General features: G+C 44.8%; 1 protein-coding gene across 1 annotated transcript in view; it reads left to right on the top strand.

Annotated features, from left to right (window-relative positions):
* The first annotated feature begins 3,075 nt into the window (after positions 1 to 3,075).
* Adamts9 (ADAM metallopeptidase with thrombospondin type 1 motif 9) overlaps positions 3,076 to 22,749 on the top strand; it is a 171,965-nt gene continuing 152,291 nt past the window's right edge. The window contains exons 1-3 of the mRNA XM_028773009.1: positions 3,076 to 3,190; positions 3,785 to 4,185; positions 8,999 to 9,161. Of these exons, the coding sequence (XP_028628842.1) occupies positions 3,076 to 3,190; positions 3,785 to 4,185; positions 8,999 to 9,161 (679 nt within the window). The remainder of the gene's footprint in view (positions 3,191 to 3,784; positions 4,186 to 8,998; positions 9,162 to 22,749) is intronic.

The following is a 22,749-nucleotide window of genomic DNA, read 5'->3' as shown; positions in this document are numbered from 1 at the left end:
CAGAAAGCTCTAACTGGCCTGGAACTCACTATACAGACCAAGCTGCTCTCAAATTCAGAGATCTACCTGCCTCTGCCTCCCTAGTACTCGGTAGGAGCTGAGGCACAAACACCACCACATCAGCTTACATACGATTACAAAGTTAGACTAAACTTCCAAAACAACGTGAATAGATCACTTACTCGCCAAGCATTTATGTCAAAATACGTCATTTTTCCCCACCTTGGTATTCTAATCTGCAAAATGGTTAACACCACCTGCCTTGTAAGGCTATAAGAACAACTGAGTTAGACGCAGTGTATTAGCAAGAGGTCTGGTACAGGGCAGATTGACAATGAAGGAACTATTATGTTCTTTGTAGGTGGACATTCTCTAAAACATTGATGTACAGATAAGCACTTTGATGATGTCCAGATATTCATAAGCCTGTGACCTCCAACAAACACCTCAGGAAGTCACGGCCAGTGCTTTGGTCCTTCTTTTCCCGTCAGCTGCAAACAGATTCTTAATGTTTTAGATGTAAAGAGAGAAGCTACACAGGAGAAAATGTGTTCCTTCCTGTGGTAATTTTAAAGATATTGCTCATTTTTAATTACATGTATGTGCATATGTGTGCAGAGGTTTTGGGGGTGGCCAGAAGAGAATGTGGGATCTCCTGAAACAAGTTATAAACAGTTGTAAACATCCAAAGGTAGGTAGTGGAAACCAAACTCAGGACCTCTGTAAGGGCAGCAAGTGTTTCTTACCAAGGAGCTACCTCTTCAGCCCCTCGTGTGATAATGTCTGTGAAGTTAGCATCTCTTGATCAGGAGGTATGTGAATTAAAATTGAGGAATTGCCTGGTAGAAGATACTTTCAGAAGCAGTGCTATGCTTGTGAGTAACTGTGGTAGAGGCTCTGTAAAGTCTCCACTGGAGTCAGTTCCTGTGAACTGATTTCCATGCTCAGCCCCCAGCAACTTCCAGGCACACTGAGTAAGAGGGATCTTTAGCACCCAATGAAAGGGAAGACAGCAGGCTAGAAGAAACTCACTTTTGTGAGTTATTTGGACGATTCAAGGTTGAAAGGACATCTTTTAAAATTCCCTGCTTCTTTTGTTTGCTATTTTATTTTACACTGAGACAGGGTCTCCTGTGTAGTTTAGGCTGGTCTAGAAGATTTCTCCAACCTCCTGCCTCAGCCTCCTCAATAGCAGGATTTCAAGTGCACACCCACACAGAGATACCGGATGCCTGGCCCTTTCGAAGTGGTAGTGGTGCCTAACCAATTAGATTAGCAACATCTTTAGGAAATGGCAGCCCTGCCAAGTCATTTTTCCGCTATCATCATAACTGTATACATCATTGTTTCCAGGATGGGTGGCACTCCCAGCACACTGTTTGCTGGTTTCTACTAGCACTTTGATATTCTCAGTTCTGAGTGGCGGGCCAAGCAGCAGAGAACTCCGGTTTTAGGAAACTTGGGCAATTATAAATTTATTAGTCATATCAGTTACTGAAAATGCCCTTTCCTTTCCCTTTTGAATTAGCGCATCCTCTCTTCCTGAGAGCTAAGGGGAAAAGGTGCTTTTGACCTACCCGTGATTTAACAATTTTCCCTCCTTACTTCCTCCCCCTTCTTCCTCTGTTCTTTTCTCCTTTTCTAGAGTTCTGACTTCCAAATGTTCATCTTCAGTCGAAGGGAGATGACAGATAACTCGAAGTGTCTGCTTGGAGCCACTTTCCTGCTCGCATCCTCTCTACTCCTCTCTACCGCTGAGAGCAAGCGGAAGTGACAGAGAAATCCCTTGAGTTTCCAGTGCCTTTCCCCGGGACCTACAGCTTCACAGTCCTTCCCTACTCCCTTCCCCTCAAATGTCCGGCAGAATTGGGGGCTTCCAAGTCCCCACCCCCTCTTACAGCACAGTAAGCATCTTAACCTTTTGGGGGGAAGGGACCTACAGACGCTGTAGACGCTCTAGCCACAGGGACAGAAGTCCCGGGAAGACCCGGGTTTAAACTGTTGCGAAACTTTCAGGGAACTGCGGATTTGAAACAGAACTGGAATGACAGAACTGGGATAGACCTCTGACTTCAAACCTCTTGACTTGGGGCAATTAAGTAAAGAGTGGAGCTCAGGTGATGAATCTGGTTCCTAGTGATCAAGTGTAGGATCCGGACGGCACAAGGCTACTTTAAGCTCTTGGAATGCCAAGTGGGGTGATGGAAAGAGACGGGGGGTGGGGAGGGCAGAATGAAGGGAACAGGCAGAAATGGGGAAGTGGAGAAGGCGCAGTAGAAAGCGGAGAAGGAAGAGACCATCGGAGAAGAGGGACAGGGGCTCAAAGAGACCTTCACCAAGACCTAGTGGCGGAGAGATTCCAAACAGGAGACCAAAGTAGAAAAGGAGTGTCTGGGTGGGTGGCTGAGCGCCTCCGAGAGAGAACTTTCTCCGCTCTCCCTCCTTAGCAGGGAGTCTCTGAAAACCCCACCTCGGAGAGGTGACGCGGATGGCCACCGATTGCTCCGGCGCTGCCGGCGCCTCTGGCCTCCGCCTCCGGCAGATGGAGGGGCCTAAGCGGTGAGTCCTGGCACCCGCGGCCGAGGAGGGGACAGGATCTGCAAGAGGCGGGCCGCCTGCCCCGTTTTCTCCTCCCCTCTCCTCCTCCTGGAGGCGTGCACCTAGGGTATTTGAGCGCCCTCGGGGGCCTCCGCCCCCTGGCCCCCCATTCAAGAAGCGGCTCGGCTAACTCAGCCAGCAAAGGGCGCCCGGCGCGCCTCGGAGCGCACGTTCCGCGCCTTCTCCTGCCCGCAGGCTGGACATTATGCGGCCGAGCCGCCGAGCCCTAGTCCTCCGCCTCCTTCTCCTCCTCCTGCGGCCCGAGCGCCTCAGCTCACGGCAGGCGGCAGCGTTGCTCAGCGGAGCGCAGACGGGACCCTCTCTGCAGGACCTCAGCGACTCCTAAAGTCAAAAAGTTGGCGGCAGGGCGCCCGGGTTCCGCGCGCTCTCCACGGCTGCTGCCTCGCGTCGCCGCCAGCCACCAAAGCCGGCAGGAGGGAGGGGGTGGGAGAAGCGGGGGGAGGGGTGAGGAGCACCATGCAGTTAGTATCCTGGGCCACACTGCTAACGCTCCTGGTGCCGGACCTGGTTGAGATGAGGAGCCCTGACTCCGCGGCGGCCGTGCGCAAGGACAGGCTGCACCCGAGGCAAGGTAACAAGGCTCTGGACCCTCAAGCCCCCCCCCCAACACGCCCCCCCACACTCCATCGCCACCTCCTTGAACACGCTCTGGGGCAGGCACCCCGCAGTAGAGGCCTCTTTTCTTTTCCTAGAAAGAATTACCTCTCCTTTGGAGTCTCTCCCTTCTCTGGGTCATCCTTAGTCAACTAATAGGGAGGGAAGCACTGCAAGAATTTTTGGGCCACCCCCCCCCCCCGCCTTTTTTTACCGGATTTTTTTTTACCCTCCTTATCCCCTGTCCCATATCAATTTGATTTAATAACTGGATCACCTGAGAGCGTACATTGTATCTTATTCAGGATATTTATCAGAATCCGTAATTATTTTTGTTTTTAGATTTGATCATTGTCTGACTTCTAATGCTGTATTCTCAGCCCCTCACCTAGTTCTCGGCTATTACTATTACAGTAGGCGCTCAACAAATATTTATCCAGTGGTGGAGCGTGAAAGAATTGACTCGAAGTGGCTGCAAAATAAATTAGGACAAAGCCCCCCATCTTCTTTTTAAATTAAAACTTTCGGGGAAAATGAATGATTAGCTCATTGCCTCTGTTTCTCCCTGCAGTGAAATTATTAGAGAGTCTGAGCGAATATGAGATCGCGTCTCCCATCCGAGTGAACCCCCTCGGGGAACCCTTTCCCACGAACGTGCACTTCAAAAGAAGGCGACGAAGCATTAACTCTGCCTCTGACCCCTGGCCTGCCTTCGCCTCCTCCTCGTCTTCCTCTACCTCTTCCCAGGAGCATTACCGCCTCTCAGCCTTCGGCCAGCAGTTTCTATTTAATCTCACCGCCCATACCGGATTTATCGCTCCACTGTTCACTGTCACCCTCCTTGGAGAGCCAGGGGTGAACCAGACCAAACTGTATTCCGAAGAGGAAATGGAACTTAGGCACTGTTTCTACAAAGGCCATGTCAATACCAAGTCCGAGCACACTGCGGTCATCAGCCTGTGCTCCGGAATGGTAAGTGGGCGCGTGCCCCTTCCCTCCTCCCCGCCTCCTCGTCTGCTTCTTTAAGACTTAATTGCACCCTAGTCTGAACCTACAGAGTCTATGCTCTGGCGTTAAATATCAACACTGGCTTAGGTCTCAGGAATTGGAGGTCTACTGCGTGCTCTTACTCTCGAGAAGAATGTACACATCTGTCCCCAGAGGGTCATGTATCGTTTGGATCTGTCTTAGATTGGATGGATTGGTTTTGCTGTACGCAGCCCAACTCTGCATAGTAGCTTGCATGTCGGTTTACAAACTCAGAGAAAGTTGCTGGGGTTGTGGTTTCTTGTAGCAAACTTGGCCGCTCTGGAGCCCTGCAGCTGAGCGCAGGGCGGACTCAACTCCTCATTGGCGCGTCCTGAGTCAGGGATGTAAACTGACAATCCCTGGACACCCCTACTGGAGTGCTGGGATATCTCAGGTTGTAGACGCAGCTACACAACCTAGTGTCCCTGCGTTCTTTCCTCCCGGAGCCTTTTATCACGTGCAAGGACTTTTGAAACTGAACCAGATTGACAGGGAAGCCGATCCTGTCCGGGGAAAGGAAGGGTGGGCCAAATATTCTGAGAGCCTGGAGTGAGGGCGGAGCCTGTCTCTAAGGCGGTGTTTATGGTTGGAAGGTGGCGGGGGGAGGGGTGGTGCACTGCAGTCCGACTCTGCACCCTGCTGGCCTGGTGACTGGAGGCGCTAGAGTAATGGGAGAATGCCTGGAGAGGTAGCCTTAAGAAAAGCCCTATTCTAGAACCTGTGGTTGTTTCAAAATATAGGAATGGAAATGTATAGTGCACTTTTTTCTAGGAAGGTTGGATGCGACAGATACCACCCCGCGCTGTCAAGCAGGCATTTAGTATGAGATCCAAGTTGGTACCTAAACCTTCTTCCTGACCCCTCCATTACCCTTCATTGGGACTAACAAGGTATTGGTCACCAATTCCTACGACAGTTGAGAGTCTTGTACAATTCTGGACCCAACTAGGGTGGTCCTTCGCTTTCCCAAGCGATGTGCGTTTCTACCACGCGCGTATGACGCAGAAACTTTCCCGCGGCTGGCTCTCCCAGCTCACTGAGCCGCGCCTTACGCACAATTGGCTATTAAAAGTCTGTACCCCTGGCGCATTTACTCTCTCCCCTTGACACACACACCCTCCTTCTAAATGGGGGCTTGGGTACTCACTCGCGTGCTCGGCTGCCACATTTGCTGGCTGGTTCTTGCGTCTTAAATTCCAGGTCTGGAGGTTATATCCTTCTTCGACTACCAAGAGCCTGCTCCTGGATCTCGGCAGGAGCTCCGCACTCCCTAAGACTGGGAGGAGAGAAGGTCGGATGTGGGGAAGGGGATGAGCCCCTTTACCCACCAGCTAAGTGCTGGAAATCCTGGAGCCCAAAGTGCTTCCTTGAGATTGATTGGGGGTAGGCGGAGACCGCAGCTTAGCAAGGGGAGGGGATGCTGCGTTGAGTCATCATGGCCTCAAACCTGGGCCTGGACACTAGAATGGCTCCAGTCTTTGAGAGGTTATCGCCTACGTAGGCCTAGGCTGGTCTTGAGGCCGATCCCAGAGAATCAGCGCACCCCGATTTAAAGCTAGGAAGCCCCAATTCCGGGATCTTAGATAGGGCTGCTTGTGTACTTCATTGGTAAACAGTCTTTACTCCTCCTCTTTCCCCGCCTACACACCGGTGGAATCCGAGTAGCCCCAGCAGTTGTATAAATATTTTTCTGCGTAGGTCCTTAATTTCCATTGGTGATTTTACATGGTAATACAGTGCACGTGGTCTCCTTGAGAACTGAGAACCGGGGCTCCTGAAATGACTCTCCGGGGCATACTATCCCCCATTAACATGGCATGTAACTTGCAGCATGTCTTTTGGGGAGGGGCGAAAGAGGGGGGCTACCTATATTTTTAAAATAAGCGAACTAGGTTTTTATGTCTTTGGCCACTAATCTAGCTCAGAGTTTCCTGCCTTCATTGTGTCCTAGAATTTTTATTTCATCCCAAGACTCTTATTATTATCTTGTAGCTGTCCCTGAATAATAATGTTCCTCACTTTGCCCAAGAAGGCCTCCAGGAAATCTGCCCTCATCAGAGTGAGTGACACTGTACACCCACACCGCCATAACCCCACCGCTCCCGTTTGCAATGTTTCTGAATCCTGTCTCATGCATTGCTCTCCTCCGCCGAGAGAATGTCTGCACCTCAGTTTTGTTTTGTTTTTCTTCCTTTCTTTAGGACCACTGTCTGAGAGAGCCTTGCACTTACCTGCCTCTCTCCCAGCTTCTCTTTCTTTCTCAAACCCTGGCACACACCAGTAACACGTCAACAAGCGGGCTTCAAAATCTCACCGCCACCCTTGTTTTCACATAGCCTACACATCTCCTGACATCCTAGCGAACAATATCAGACTCCACCAGTGATAATAAGATCCTGATACTACATCCTCTCACACATTGCCTAGTGTCCAAAATTCTGTATTTCAAGTAGTTGGCTTTATACTTTCTCTAAATTCTCTCTTAATTCCATATATATATATATATATTACTACAATATATATTACATATTTCAATATATAAATATATATGAAATATATATATGTATATGTATGTATCCTCCCCTTCCCTGTGTGTGTTCCTGTGTATGTGTGTATATGTGTGTTAGTATGTTGTTGATAATTGAACTCTGAGTCTTGTGTTTGCAGGCAAGAGCTCAATCACTGAGCAGCATTGCCACATTTTTAAAGTATTGTTTCACTTCTACTTCCCCACAAGACTCCACAGTCTTACATGTAGTATTTGTTCCACATCACAGACACTGTCTCTTCAAATGTTCACTGTCTTCTCAGCGTGTGTGTTCTTCTCTTCTGTCCCAGGCATTTGCACCAGAATCTATCTCCCGCTCTCCTGTACTGCAGTTTATACAATACACAGTGTGTATACGTATGTAATACATGTATTTAAACAAATGGTCACCCCAGTCAGCACAAGACAAGTTGGGTCCCAATAATTATTTCTGAACCAACAACAAAACTGATTTTGCCTCCATATTGTTACCATTTTGAGCTTTTGCTGGAGGCTCTGTGATACAATGACCCAGTCCTCAAAGCTACTTATTTTGCTTGTGAGAACAGCTGATATCTGGGCCTTGAGAACTATCATCCTCTCCTAGGCCTCATGATGAGAGGTGACCAAGTTGGAATTATAGTCTTCAAGAGAATGACTGGATTTGTTTCTATATACACTGAAGTAAAAATCAAAATTCTGAGTCCAAGAATCAGCACTAACAGCGACCTGCTCTGTACCACTGAAAGGCAACCATGGACAAATCATTTCATTTCTGTGCCTCCTGGGCTCCTTTTACTGTCTCCCATAGGCCTCACATGCCCTGTGCCCTGTGCTTATGAGATACCAGAGTTGCATACTGACTGCTGACAGAAGTCCTTGGTGAGCATGAATGTGCTAACCTGCTGCTTCTCTGGTGACCTGTCAATCTGTCACAGACTATGCTAAAACTGACCTCTCTGCCTGAGTCTAGGTTCTTGAGTCATGAGGGAAGCCTCGTTAAAACGTCAGGTTCTAGACATCACACCTAGAAATTATGAATCTGGAAATACATCTTGTCACTCGGAATCTCATCAGAAAAAATTCTTCCTCCCAGGCTGCTTTGATCCTCCTTGCTTTGGGAACGCAGTGCCTTTGGGAAAGCCTAGCATTTTGTGTGCATTTTCTTGGATTAGACACCTGGGAGGAAAGTGCATTCAAATTCCGATTCTTGAGCTGGCCCTAGAGATTTTGGTACAGATAGGAGGCACAGCCCCATGATCTGGCTGTCTAATCGGCTCTGGAGGATGCTGGTGCGGGTACCCACACCAATATTCAGGGACGATCTTTTTCCCTTGTGCCCAGGAAATGAGAGAAGGCTTCTGGTTATTTTCAGTGTGTGAAGAGAGAACAGTTTCTGTGTCTCCTCTGAGACTTGGTACTTTCAATGTTCATATAACATTAGACAGTTCACGCTTGAGGCATTGTGGGATCATTTGCAAACCTTGTAGATATGTGGAGAGGGGACCAGGAGAATGACCTTTTGCAAGGTGTTTGTTCATAGTGCTTGATAAGAGCACATTGGCCCAAGACCAATGAGCTACAACAAAACACTGGTCAGTTCAGAGCCTCAGAAGGTTCTCAAACGTGGCTAATCGAATGCTGGGTATTATCTCACTTAACCCTCACAGCTGCCCTTCAGGAACTTCACCACCAACCGACCAGTAAGGGTACTGCTCAAGGAGAATAGGTATGGTGCTGGGCATGCAAGTAGCAGCCTATGACAACACTGGCTTTCAAGATGTCACTCTGCCTTAAGGGAACAGGAGGAGGCCATGTGTCAGGGTTGCAGGCCTCACTATCTTTAGGGCATTGTGGCCTACATGTACTTGGTGAATGTGAAGGAGAGGGTTTTGGCTTTTCCCTCAGCTATGCACTGCTGTCTGACTTTCCAGGCAGCCTGAACACTCCACAGGATCTCTTTTAGCTGCCTGTAGCATTAAAAGACTTGGAACTTAAGCACCAAGGAAAAGCTAGCTATGAAAAGCAGGTGAGATCAGGTTGAGAATTAGCTCCCACTCTGGCAGAGTGGTGATGAGCCAGGCTACCTCAGAAGAGTTTCAGCAGCCCCCAGAGGGAGGAGACAAGAAACTGCCCTGCTCCTCCCTGGAATTACTTCACTCTTTGAGTTGTATTTGTCCCTTCTGTTGGCTGAATTGTGTTAAATCAACCTCTCTTCTCTCTTCACAGATGGGCACGTTCCGGTCTCATGATGGAGATTATTTTATTGAACCACTGCTGTCCGTGGATGAGCAAGAGGATGAAGAAGAACAAAACAAACCCCACGTTATTTATAGGCGCAGCACCCCTCAGAGGGAACCCTCCACAGGAAAGCATGCCTGTGACACCTCAGGTATTTGCTTCTTGGTTAAATACAGATACAGTGTTGACATGGGTTCATTGCCTCGCTGCAAGGAGACAGCAGCTTTTTTGCTGTTTGCAAGACACCACCCTGTACAATATGGCTCGGTCATTCCCCAGTAAGGTAGGAATAGCCTTTTGTATATATGGAAACTGCAGAGAGGTTTAGTGACTTATTCAAGGTTGCACAGCTAAGAATTTACAGTCAGGATTCGAGCTCAGAAAGCAATGACTGCAGTCTATCTGTGGGCAAAACCATTAATGCTGTTGAAGTTGTTGATACTCAGAACAAAGCTGGAGTCTGAATGTGTAACTCCGGTGAGCAATCGTGTGTGTTTTCTTCATCTCTTCTATTCTTGGTTTCTCTTTTGGTTTCGTACCACATTTGTACCTCATGCATGCTGCGAATGGGGTTTTCTTTATCTGCCTTATTATCCTACAATGGAATTAACAACACCTACTGTGTGTTTATCAGTTTGACTAATGCCCTGTGGTTTTAGGAAATCCAAGAATGGATCTGCAAGCTTCATAGTAGGTTCCAGTCCCATCTTTACACTATAAGTCTAGGGCTGAACTTCACTCCATTCTGGGCAGATTGTCACGGAGTTTGGGCTGAAGTGTGAGTCCATCATTAGGGATGTATTTTCCTGAGCATCTGAGGAAACAGGTGCTTGTCTGTGGGTTTCAGTCTGCAGGGTCGCAGTATTTCTTACTGACTCCTAGACCTGGCTGTTTTTCACCTGCTTGCAGCTTACCACTGAGTAGCATCCTTACTGTTGTTCTTGGTTTTAAGGTATTTGTTACAATGTTTTTAAAACCCCAGTGACTTCTTGCTTGTAGGACCATTTCTTTCTTTCTTCATAAAAGCTGCATCAACGAAGTGAGCAACTATTCAAAGTTTTCTGGTATCTCCATACAAGACCAAGGCTACCTTGGAGTGGCTTTAAATGCTCCCCCAAGGAGTTGTCAGAAGTTGCCTTCTATCTGTACCAGGATTTCTCAGAGTGATGCTGTTTCGTGTCCTCAGCCCCACTACAAGTGTTATTTCTAAAGTGAAGCCTAAAACATAAGGAGAGCTGTTGCTAATCTGAAAGTTGTCAATGGCAACAGTAGAATTATATGTCTCTGGGCTGATTGAATCCATTTTTGTGGTCTTACCACAAATAGAAGGTGGGATCTAGCTGAAATCGCTTTACTTAGTCCCTCTAAAGGACAAAAGAAGCCATATGGCACATACCTGGAGGATCATGAGTTCAAGGCTAGCCCGGGCTATTTTGTGACTTCCTGGTCTATATATTGAGATGTTGTCTAAAAACAAAAGAGGCAAAAAAAAAAAAAAGCCAAAAGTTAGCATTGGTTAGTTGTCCTGAGAAACAATGGTCTCAGGCACTCGAGTCGTGACAAGCCTGTCAGCTAGTTTAATAGTTAAGACTTGTCTTATTTTTATTTTTTGACTATGGTAAGCCAGGTTTATTTTAATTTCTCAAATCTATATATTTTAATCATGTGTTATACATGTTTACATGCGTTATAATCATGTTTATACATGATTAATCTGTTATTAACATGTTTTATATGTGTTTACATATGTTACAAACATGTTTTATACTTTGGATAGAAGGAAAATACAAGATTTTTTTCCCTTTTGTCTAATTAATGTGTTAAAAAGACATGGATATGATACTTGTGTCTAGTGTCCTAAACACGTGATGAGTGTGATGATGCTCTTTTTCCTGCTCTAATGTTCTTTTCCCTAACATGGCTGCAGAATAGCTTTTCAAAAGATAGCTAGGACATCCTTGCCTTTTTCTGAATGGTCACATTACAAAGCATCAGCACTACACGCTTACCCTCCATCTCTGCTACAGACTCAAAAAAGCAGGACACTCTCTTCTGCCTCCTATCTGGTAAGGAAACTGGTACTCACATGGATGAAGTAACCTGGCCAAGACCTCACTGACAGTCCAAAGTAAAGGCCTGAAAGTGTTTGCTTCCCCTCCCACCCATTTTAATTCTACAGAAGTGCATGGGGGAAAATGGAGCAGGGGAGAGAAAGTCTTAACAATATCATTCAAGAAAATCAAGTTTTTTGTTTATTTTTGTTTTAATGAATTACATGACACAAGTTAATAGACTCGACTTTTCTGGGCTAAAGAACACATTTTCAGATCTTGTTTTAAAAGAGAGAGAGAGGAAAAAAAACTTAACTATAGGAAATTAAATATGATCAGTGGAAAATGGCTCATCTGTCCAGAAAAGCTCACTATGGCTCCGGTTGCTGAGTTACTGGGATCAGAGGATGCAGCCTTCCAAATCACCAAGACCAAGTGTTTGTTTACTTTCTGGTATTAATTTGCCAGTGACCAATTTGATGAACATTTCCTTCACCCTATGTGATGAATCAGAAGACTGGAAGTTTGGGGTTCTTTGTTTTAAGACAGGGGCTTCTGCATAGCCCTGGCTAACTTGAAATTAATTTATGTAGCTCAGGCTACATAACTCACAGAGATCTTCCTATCTCTCATCCTGCAGAGCAGTGAGATAAAGGGTGTGTGTTAGTACCCCTAGAGAGCCTGGCAGTTTTGATTTGGCTTTGCCAAAGGTTGCTGTTGAACTTTGCCCCTTAGGCTTTTCCGTTCCAGTTACTTCAGTATCTCTTTAAATTCAGATGCAGGAGCCTCAGAACAGTTGGAAAAAACTTTGGGATGTGACACAATTCACCAGCACCCTTAATGGCACTGACAGGCAGGTCTTGGATGACAGGTAGCCTTCAAGTAGGGAGTGAACATAACATGCTTATGGAAAGCAAGAGCTCTTGACAGAGAGGAAAGGAGATGCTTAATAATTTCTGTCCACTCAGCCACAGTGATTTCTCTTTCCAGTACTGAGCAGGGATTGGTCACCTCCCCTCTGGGGAATACGAATGCAGATTCCCTTAAAACAAAGAAACCAATACATGTCTCTCAGGCAAGTGGGGTGGAGTCATATTGGCAGTTTTAATAATTGTCCAGGCAATTGGGATATTCAGGTAAATTTGAGTATCACCGCTAATGCTGAATGGAAGGCATATGTCACTCTCTTATGCGTGTAGTTTGTACATTCCATACTTCATTTTCTTATGCCAATTCCTTCTGGTCTCTTCTTAAAGGACAGTAGAATATTTGAACTGGAATCTTCAGTAGAAAAGTCTAGTTCAATACTCTAGTTGGAAAAGGAAGAAGAAGTCAGAGTGTGGGGTGTGGACTTAGATGCTTATTTTAAGGAGTGATAACCCTGCACATTCAACACCTGATGGAACTTTTTCTTGCCTAAGTCTGAGAGTGGCCTCTGGAAGCCCTACACATTGCTGGGCATCACCTTTCAGTTGCTGGCTTATGGGATTCTTACCAAGGCAGGCTCCTCTGCCTCTTGCACTGCTGCACACAGATGGGATGTAAGCCTTGCTCATTTCTGATTCTTGATGTAGGTCTCATTCTCAAAACAGAGTCTGAGATAGTGTATAAAAATGTGTAAAGGAATCTAATGTGCTGGCAACCATGGGCTTACAAGGGGAGGGATAGCTTTGTATGCATTCATTCATTGAGCCATCAAGTACTTATTGAGCAACTCTCCTAGGCCCTGATGAGAAAACTAGAAACCATCTATTCCATATGACCTGAAAAATATTATAGAATACCAAATAAAAATAACGTGAATTTGCTGAGGTGTGTTCAGACTGAGCATGAAATAATAAAGGCCCCAGGACAGGCTTTAGCACACAGTCCATATTCATGGGATGGAAGATAAGTTAAAAAAAGGTCATGAAAATAGTGAAGATAACATCGTAGTCAGGGAAGGGGAACTGGAAACACCAAATCCAGGTGTAATCACCTGTAGTTTTTCCATAAGCACATTATTAATGGTTTATGGAACTTGCCCAAAGCTGTTGTGACCACCAGTGGTGAGACTGAGAGCACTTCCTGCCTCTTATTTCCTCTTCATCCAGTGTAGTATTTTGTTAATGGAAAGCTCTTGGCCTAGTGTCTGCCCTTTCTGACTCCTGTTTTGAGGCCATTGAATGTAGACTTTGACTGTTGGGGTGTATCTACATGCTTTGTCTTTTCATTCTATTTGTGAAGTCATTGAGATTCACAATGGGGAGTAAGGTGTCATCTTCTGGCACCATGTCTTTGATCGAGCAGAGACAGGTTTACTGATCTCTCCATCCACCTATTCTTCACCTGAGGGACTCCAGTGGCAGGCTGGGAGAGCCCTCAGAAGGGCCATTGTCATTTCTACTGCTTGCTTGCAGATAAATACACAACTTCTGTTTCTCCATCTCTTTCTTTGTTTATGTGTATGTTTGGGGTGTGTGCGGTTGAGCACAAGTGCATGAGAAGGCTCGAAGTTGACATCAGGTGCTGTCCTCCATTGCGCTCCTTATTTCTTCAAGAAGGGATCTCTCAGTAAACCTGGAACTTCTCAACTTGGCTAGACTGGCTGACAAGGAGTCTCTGGAATCCTGTATCTCTGTCTTCCCAGTGCTGGAATTACAACAAGCTGGCACACTGAGTAGGCTTTTTATCATGGGTTCAGGAACAGAACTCAGGCCCTCATGCTTGCACAGCTAACATTTTGCCAATTCCCCATCCCCAAGTTCTGTTTCTGTTTGACACTAAACCTTTCACAGGAGAATTAGCTCTCATCAGTGAGCTAATCAAACTCACCGGTAGGTGAGTGAGAGCAAGAGGTTGTTTGCCTGGATCTGCCATATATTGTCTTCTGTTACTAAAGTTTCTCCCTTAGCCTCCATTGCACCAAGGCCAGCTTCTCCCACTGCCATGAGGACATTTAGCATGAGGTGCTCCTTGGCTCATCAATGCCACACCTAAAAAAACAGCTGGACAGTTGTGTGAAAGCGTTTCTGAACAGTTTCAATGCTGTTTAATGTAGGAAAGGACTAGAAACAGGTACCCCTAAGAAGAAGACAGACGAATACAATACTGTGCTAATGCAAGACGATTCCTGTGCAGCCATTACAAATGAGGGTGTAGGTTTAACACACTGGGAAGTACAGAGCAAAGAAGCAGATGATGCGCTAGAAACACCTAAAAGGTCTCAGCTTTTAAAATGACAAAGTTTATCTGTGCTTATGATTTTTTATGCTGTATTGTGGGGTTCAAATGGGCCATATTATTATTAGTTTATCAAAAACTATATATTTATAATTAACATCATTTTATAATAATATAATTGTAACATAAAATGACAGTATATGCAAGTGAAATAAGTCTTTAGCAAAAGCACAAAGGGATAGGAAGTGATTATTTCTTGTTTTAAAGAACATAGACAATCTTTACTTTTCAAGTTTACACTTTTGTGTTTTGTTTTATTCCTTTGGTATTATTCTGTAGTACTTTTCACAGAATTTAGCAACTGTGTCCAACCTGTAGTCTACTGGCCATGTGAACCTGAGAGTACATTGTCCAAAACAAAATGCATACCTAAAATATTATCAGGTGTGTGTGTGTGTGTCTGTGTGTGTCTCTGTGTGTCTGTGTGTCTGTGTGTCTGTGTATCTGTGTGTCTGTGTGTGTTTGTCTGTGTGTGTGTCAGTATGTGTGTGTATGTGTCTGTGTGTGTCTTTGTGTGTGTGTGTGTGTGTGTGTCAGTGTGTGTGTGTGTAAACTGCACAGTTCTTGACCATGAGCTTTGTAGATGACAACATTGTGTCACAGGGTCAAAAGATTGGACCCACCTGATTCTAATCCCTTAGGACTAGAGATTGGCCAGCGACTTTTAAGTGGACTTGCCACAGTGGGACAGATGAAGGTCCTACTCTGCATTTTACTTTAGTACATCCAAGGCTGGTCAAGGTGGAGTCTCTATCTCAGCTCGGCTCAGCTGCCACCTGAACTGACCACTGGGTATTGCAGTTAGTGTGGGCCCTCAAGAGTGCAGGGTTAAAGACTGGGGATCAACACAGTGCAGGGCATCATATGGGGCTCTCAGATGCATCAGATATCGCTTTGCCACATATTATCATATCAATACACTCATCACCACCATGGGAAGTCATATCATCTGTATCCAAACAACTGAGAAAAAAGCACAGCTCAGAGGAATTGAGCAGCTTTTTAAAGTCACACTGATGGTAGGAAATGGGCATCCAGCCCCATCCTAAACAAACAAGTTTAGTTTGTTCTATACTAGGGCCAGACTTCACTGAAAACACAAATACAAGCTGCCTTCTAAAAAGTTCTCTTTTTTTTGTCCCCACTTTGGTGAGGTACATTGTTCTGACATAGTCTAGCTTCCCTTGAGCTTCTGATCCTCCTTCCTCAGCCTCTCATGCCTGAGACTGCAGATGGGTGCCGTCATACCCAGGTGGTAAATCCTTTCTGATTTACATTTTCAGAGCATGGTTTTTGGTTTGCATCTAATGTCCAGTTTTCAAGCAAATTTCCTATGACTTGTGGTGAACATGCATATTTGAGTAGGAATTGGTACGGCCTGTAATACAACAATACTCACCACCACCACCCCGTACCCTCTGTTGTCCCATCCCTCTTCCACTGATCCTTTCCTTTCCCATCCTCTGCTTGCATGCTCCCACCTCCGTTTTGTAATGACCCAGTGAGTTTTATTAGTGTTGCTTACAGAGGGTAAGTGAAGGGTGGTTTACAGGAGAATGAGCACCTTATCAGTGGGTCCTCCACTGAAGTAAATGTTTCCCCCTCAACTCTACCAACCATTAACTGAGTATCAACTCCCAGGTGGGGGGTGGGGCCTTGGGAGCTACTCCTCTGAATTATATGTTTTAATTCTTCAAACACCTTCTGTCCGTTGGTGAGAAAAATGAAACACAGGAGTTCATAAAGTAGAGCTATCCAAGGTCATAATAACTCATAAGTGTAGCATTCCCCCCGCCCCCAAGCCTTAGATCTCGTCTAGTTAGGAGACTTTTCTGGGCCTGCTCCTTTGTGAATTCAACTACATTCATAGGAATTACAGTTCCTGGACAGATTATCGACCGGCCTGCCTGGAGTCTGGTTTGATTATGAGGAGCTCCATGCTCCAGCTTCTCACTGAGACTGTAAGGACACCCAGTGGCTTTGTTACTCTAGCATTCCCCCGTTGGAGTGTCTGCTTGTTACAGATTAACTTCTGGGATCCCAGTAACAATGTAGCATCAATCTACTGATTAGCATCCCCAGAGCAGTGAAATGCTCAGGAATCCCTCAGAGGACTTTTATGAACAACCCCGAGGCAGCTGGCCAGTGCCTGGGTTAATGGTGGTCCATGGTGGGCTAATCAGTTTCTTAGACTGAAGCCAACCCGACTCTCCTTTACTACACATTTTCTGCAGCCCCCTTTCATCTCCATCTCTCACCTTGAGAAATAAGAACAGGCAGCTTCTAATGCAGGATTGTTGTACAGAACTCCAGATAAGTCCCGGGGCGGGGGGGGGGCCCCCGACGTCGGATGTAGGAATGAATGGTGCCTCCTTTTGTTTGTTCTCTCGATATCACTATCTCACCTAGGCTAGCCTCCAGCCTGACCCTTCACTCTTAGCTTCCAAAGTGCTAAGATTATAGGTGTGTCCCAACACATCTGGCACCATCTTGTTGTTTGCTTTTGTTTTTAAAAAACCAACACGTTTTATTATGAACATATTCAAGTGTACATAAAATAGAGGTGATAGCAAAATGAACACACCATTTATATTAATAGAGATCAAGAATTTCCCACTTCCTGGTTTCCTTGGTTTGCTTTTCCCTGGAATTTTTTAAAGCAAACTCAAGATTCATGACTTTCCATCTCTAATTATTTCACTGTGGACAACTAAGGGAATTTTTCTACGTAATTGAAATACATTTTCCGTGGTAAGCAAAATTAGCACTGATCCCTCCACAGCACCTGAACAGCACCAACATTAAGTTATAACTGCTTGTCTCCCAGTTCCTTTCTGTTTGGTTAGACTGGGATCTCCACAAAGTCTGTGCATTGTGTGGGGTGGTTGCATCTTCAAAAGCATTTGTGCTGTTTTCATTGCTGATTTTAAAATTGCCATGTAGTTTTAGATTTGCTCACCCTGGTCCGGCTTGTTTGTTTGTCTGTTTTCTGTCCACTTGTTCTAGTCTATGCTTCATGCTGGCCAACTTGCTGCACATTAACTAAAGACGGAGCTAGCCCTCAGTGACAGAGCAGGCATCACACAGAGCCTCTGATAGTTTTGAAGGGATTTAGTGAAGCACAAAAGGCAGTGTGGTTAGGTATTTTTGTTGTTGTTGGCGGTGGTGGTGGTGGTGGTGGTAGTGATGGTGGTGGTGGTGGTGTGTGTGTGTGTGTGTATGTTTTGCTTATCTTCCTGTTTATTGGAGTTTTATGCATGTGTATATGTGTTCACCTATGTGGGCACCTGTGTACACATGTGTGTTCTTGTGTAGACAACCCAGAAGTTTGTGTCAGATGTCATCCTCAATCACTCTCTAAGGCAGGATTGCTTATTAGACCTAGAGCTCACCAACTCTGTTCATCTAATTTAGCTAACAAGCTTGCCCTGGGGATCTCTACCTCCCAAGTGCTGGGATTACAGAAAGGCCTCCATGCCTGACTGGCATCTACATGGGTGTTAGGGATCTGAACTATGCCTTCACATTTGCATGGTAAGACCTTTACCTACCAAGCCATCTCTCTAGCATTGGGCTGGATTTTTGTTGTTGTTGTTGCTGTTATTTTGTTTTACTTTGTTTTAGTGTGTGTGTGTGTGTGTGTGTATGCTTTGCTTGTCTTGCTGTCTCTTGGAGTTTTCCTCTCAATAGAAACAGTCCAAATTCATAGTACTTCTTCCCACTGTCTTCTATGCAGTTCAGGGTGGCCCCTCACCTGGGATTTCCTAGAAGAACTAGTTTTAAGATGGAAATGTAAAGTGGCAAGATAGGCTTGGACCTGAGGAGGTGTCTTTTCTCCATGATGTGAGGACTCTCCTATGCCTTGCTTAGAGCATTTTGAGTTTCTGAACCAGAGAGCGCTGGAAGGTGTAATTCCCTTACTGCTGCTAAGGTCAGGTATTTCTTGTCTCCTGCCCATCAGGATCTTGGGAATTCCTGCTGTACTTCAGATATCACTTTCTATTGCTAAGGGCCAGGTAATGCAGCTGCTTGCTAATGTGTTCATGCTCCCAGAAGCCACTGGAACTGAGTGTGGATGCACATCTTTCTGTAAAAGAACCCTGAGAATTGTCAGAGGGCTTCTGCTGATGGGGGGATTCTTCCTTCAGCCCTTATCCAGAATGGGCTATTTCCAAAGTAAGATCTTGTCTCTTGGGTTTCTTTATATGAGGTGATTAGACAATTGGCTTAATGAAAAGCTATTTAGCATACCGTGGAAATTTAAATTCCATAACTTTGTATCCTCCAAGTTTTGGTTCTTTAGGATAATCAGACCATTGCTGAGTTGATACGGTGCTCATTCTTTGAATCATTTGCAGGTAAATTTTCTCATGTCTCTTTTCGTAACGTTTGGACCAGATGTCTGTATAAGTGTTCTGTGTGAATGCAAATCCTTAATAAATAGAAAGTACCACAGAGAGGGAGGTAGGGAGATGCTGGGTCAGGTGTGTAGTGGGGCTGGTGGATCTCAGGAAAGGACAGACCCAAGTGAAGGCTGAGTTGGGGTGTATCTTCCTTTTTTATCTGTTACCTGTTCTCTGTGATATTAGAAGAGAATGTTGAAAAATGCAGCTTGTGTCTGGAGAGGGTTCTAACTGATTTCAGTATAGGCTTAGATGATTTCTGCTCTGACTTTTCCTCTTGGGTTCCCAGTATCCAGCAGACTGTTGTGTGAGTTTGGGCAAATATTATGATATCATAGTATTAGGCCCTCTTTGCCCAGTAATACTCTATCAACAGGCTCAGCAAGTTCACTGCACTTGGGATTCACCCACACTGCTGCCTTTACCAGTCATCTGCCCAGCCAGTCATCCCTTTTACTACGGAGCACTATGCCATCTTATGGATGTAATGCTCATCCATTATGCAGTTGGTGAACACTGTTTTTTTTCTGTTGCAAATAAACCCATTCTAAACACTTGAATACAGATGTCTGTATGAATATAGTTTTCATTTCAGTTGTATGAATGCCTTAGGGAGGCTGGCTTATATGATAAATGTGTATATAATTTGTAAGAAACTACCAATTTACTAAGTTCTGTGTCATTTTACAGGAGGGTATGAAAGTCTGTTTTCTGAGTCCTTACAAGGACTTGCTATCTTGTGTATTTTTATTTTATTCTATTCTATTTTATGTATTTATTCATTTATCTATCTATCTGCCTATCTATCTATCTGTCTGTCTATCTATCTATCTATCTATCTATCTATTTATTTTGCTAATCTAGTAGGCTGGAACAGAGTCTCTGTGCAGTTTTAATTTGTATTTTCTCATGACTAGTGATACTGAGCATCTGTGCTTGGGGTTGTTCGCCATTTGTGTATCTTTTGGTATTTGTAGATTTTGTCCATTTTTTAAAAACAGGAATGCTTCTTTCTCACTATTAGAGTTTGAGAGTTCACTATAAATTCTGGATATAGGACCTTTATCAGACACAGTCTCTGTGAGTATTGTCTCCTGGTCTGAGGCTTGTCTCTTCCAAAAGTTCCATCGTTTACAGACACGTGCTTCACAGGCAGCTTCTCCCTTTCTCTGGCAGTGCTTAATGCACTTGAGTGTTCACATTCTCATGGACCTCCATGGCAGCGAAAGTCAAGGCTTGTCAAGAATAGGTGGAGAGGAATGGAACAGGAGAGGCTTATTTAGGGTTTGTTAGTCAAAAGCAGTTTCTACTACAGGATGGGTGTGCTGATGTTTTTATTTCTGGTTGGCACCCAGAAGTATGGTTTCAGTGTTTATCCACTGTGCTGTGTGCTAGGAATGTAGGTGATGCTGGCTGCAGACCCAAGGATGCTGTTCTGTACGTATGAACAGGTGTGCACATAGGAAGATCAAAGGAGCCAGGGAAGCAACAAGACAGACCTGTGCAGAGGACTTGGCAGTGGAAATAAGCCCCACCCAACCACAGGCTGTTTGAGCAGGAGGAAAAACAAACATATAACTCTATTACTCTTGGAAGTTCCTACTCTGGGCTCTGCAAGTTCTTTACCTGTACATCTCGTTCTCTCATCCAAGCTAACTGCTAATCCTCATATCTGATGTCATATTAGATACAAATGGAAGTGGTTTTTTAAAAACTATTATATGTGTTAGAAGGTCAAAAACAAAAACAACAACAAAAAAACCTCACCGTATCTTCTTCAGTATAATTTAATATTAGCTAAAACCCATTTCTTTCATGTTTGTCTCTTCTTTGCAATTATTCCCCCCATATCTTCTCTGTGAGTCTAGTTTTCATTACTATAATGAAATGGCTGAGTGTGGATAGCATGTACAGGAAATAGATTATAATTTTGGAAGCCACAAGGTAGGCCTATGGTGAGGGCCCAACAGAAACTGACATCACGACAGAAGAGAAAGTGGGAGACAGAGAGAGATAAGATCACCAGACCAGAACCTGTAGGGTATTCAGGGCTTAAAATCACTCTTGTGAGAATTGGCTTAGGTCTTACCAAAAAAAAATGGAATTCCTGTTGAGTGGCCCAAGAACCTTGAAGATCTGACCACCTTATTGTCAAACTAGACAAGTCTCTAACACATGATGTCAAACTACATTTAACTCATAATACAATCTCTGATTGACAGCAGCCAAGAAAGACCCTTGGATTTTACTGACTTTGAAGCTAAGGACTTCATTTGTTTATCTCTGTCCACTTTTATCTAATACAAAGATGTGTGTTCCACTTTTTTCTGTACTGAGAGGATCAAGGTCAGAATACCATAGGTAAGATGAATGTCAGCTTTAAGTGCCCAAGATAGGCCTCGGTTTTCAGGCCCATGTCCTTTCTAGGATGAGACACAGGGAAAGCTGCCTCTGGGTGGTGCCCAGAAAGGGGATGTTTAAAGCCATGAGCAAACTGGAGTTTGGATGTAAGTGTGAGAGTAATTAAAAATAAACTTGTGAGATTGTTCAAGAAGCTGCCTCAAACCCACAGAGGAATTTTTTCCACCCTTTAGTTCATTTAAAACATTAAATTATCCAACCAAGATATATATAAAATATAACTCAAGAATAACAAAAATGGGGCTGGGTGTTGGAGAGGTGGCTTGGTCACTTAGTGCTGCCACACAAGTATGCCTATGTGAGCTCCATCTCCTGGCACTCACTCTAAAAAATCAAACTCAGTAGCCTGTGTCTGTAACCCTCAGTATTAGGAGATAGGGACAAATTGGTGGGTTCCAGATTCAATGAGAAAACAAGATTGAGGGTGACTTCTTCAAGATAGTATTCAAGAAGAGAGATGCTGTTCTCTGCTCTCAACACATATACAAACATATGTATATGTGCAGCGGTATGCACATGTGAATGCAAACAAGCACCGATAATACACACACATATACATACACACACACACACACACACACACACACACACACACACGAACAAAATGAAAGAAGACAAAGCAGAATTCTTTAGACCAGGCCAGGGCACTGGGGAAAGTGGCCTATGGCTATACAGTTCTGATAGTCATCAAAATAGAGGAAGCCACTTCCAAACTCTTCTCTTCCATGCCCAGTGGAACAGGCACCCTGGGATGGGAAGGGGCTTCTGTTGTGAGCCCTGTTATACGAAGGCATCCCTGGGAGGCTCCTACTGTATCAATCACATTCACCAGGAATGCTGTCTGGGATGTGGTCCGAGTTTTTAAAGTGCTGCAGTCCTATGAGCTCTTTAATCTCAGTTCTGGGAAAGGAAACCTGGTTCCCCCACAGGCATCCAAGGCCACCCACAAGCTGCACTGAAGTGTTAGACTGCACCAAGCTCAGGAGCTGCCTGGTTCCTGCAACCTCAAGGCAACCCTCTTCTATGGAAAGTGACAGCAGCTATTACCTCTAGAGCACTTGTCAGGTACAGATGCTGTTTCAACATCCAGTACATCTTCAGTCACCTAAGACTGGCCAGCATTCCAGAACAGTGTGGCTGGTGTTTCCATTTTATAGGTAAGGAGAAAGTGGTGTGGGTGCAAGATCACACAGAGTAGGTGAGAGGCTGGCTTTTGAACATCATCCCTTTGAATGCTAACCCCACATCTGAACTCCAGAATCCCACTGCCTCCTGCATTGACTTTGCAAACTGCCTAGAAGTCTCTGTCTTCTGTGATCCCCAACTGATCATGGATATGACTAAGGCTGCATGTTAAAATGGTAATACTCTGGATGTAGTGTGTTAAGTAGACTATATTACTAAGGTTGATTTATTTTTAAATTATTTATTTATGGATATGTGTGTGAATACATGGTGAGGCGCACGACCTCCACCATCTGGGGACCAAGCATTCAAATATCAGAGCTTGCAAAGAATGAAGGACATTGTTCATTTAAGCCACCACACAGCCCTCTTATGGTCCAGGTTCATGTCTTATAATCACACTTAGCCCTCTCTCTCACTCGCTCACCCTTTCTCCTCTTTCTTCTCTTTTTTCCTC

The sequence above is a fragment of the Grammomys surdaster genome, unplaced genomic scaffold, assembly GCF_004785775.1.
Source record: "Grammomys surdaster isolate TR1022 unplaced genomic scaffold, NIH_TR_1.0 220, whole genome shotgun sequence".
Classification (NCBI taxonomy): Eukaryota; Metazoa; Chordata; class Mammalia; order Rodentia; family Muridae; genus Grammomys; species Grammomys surdaster.
This window is presented reverse-complemented; position numbering and strand designations above follow the sequence as displayed.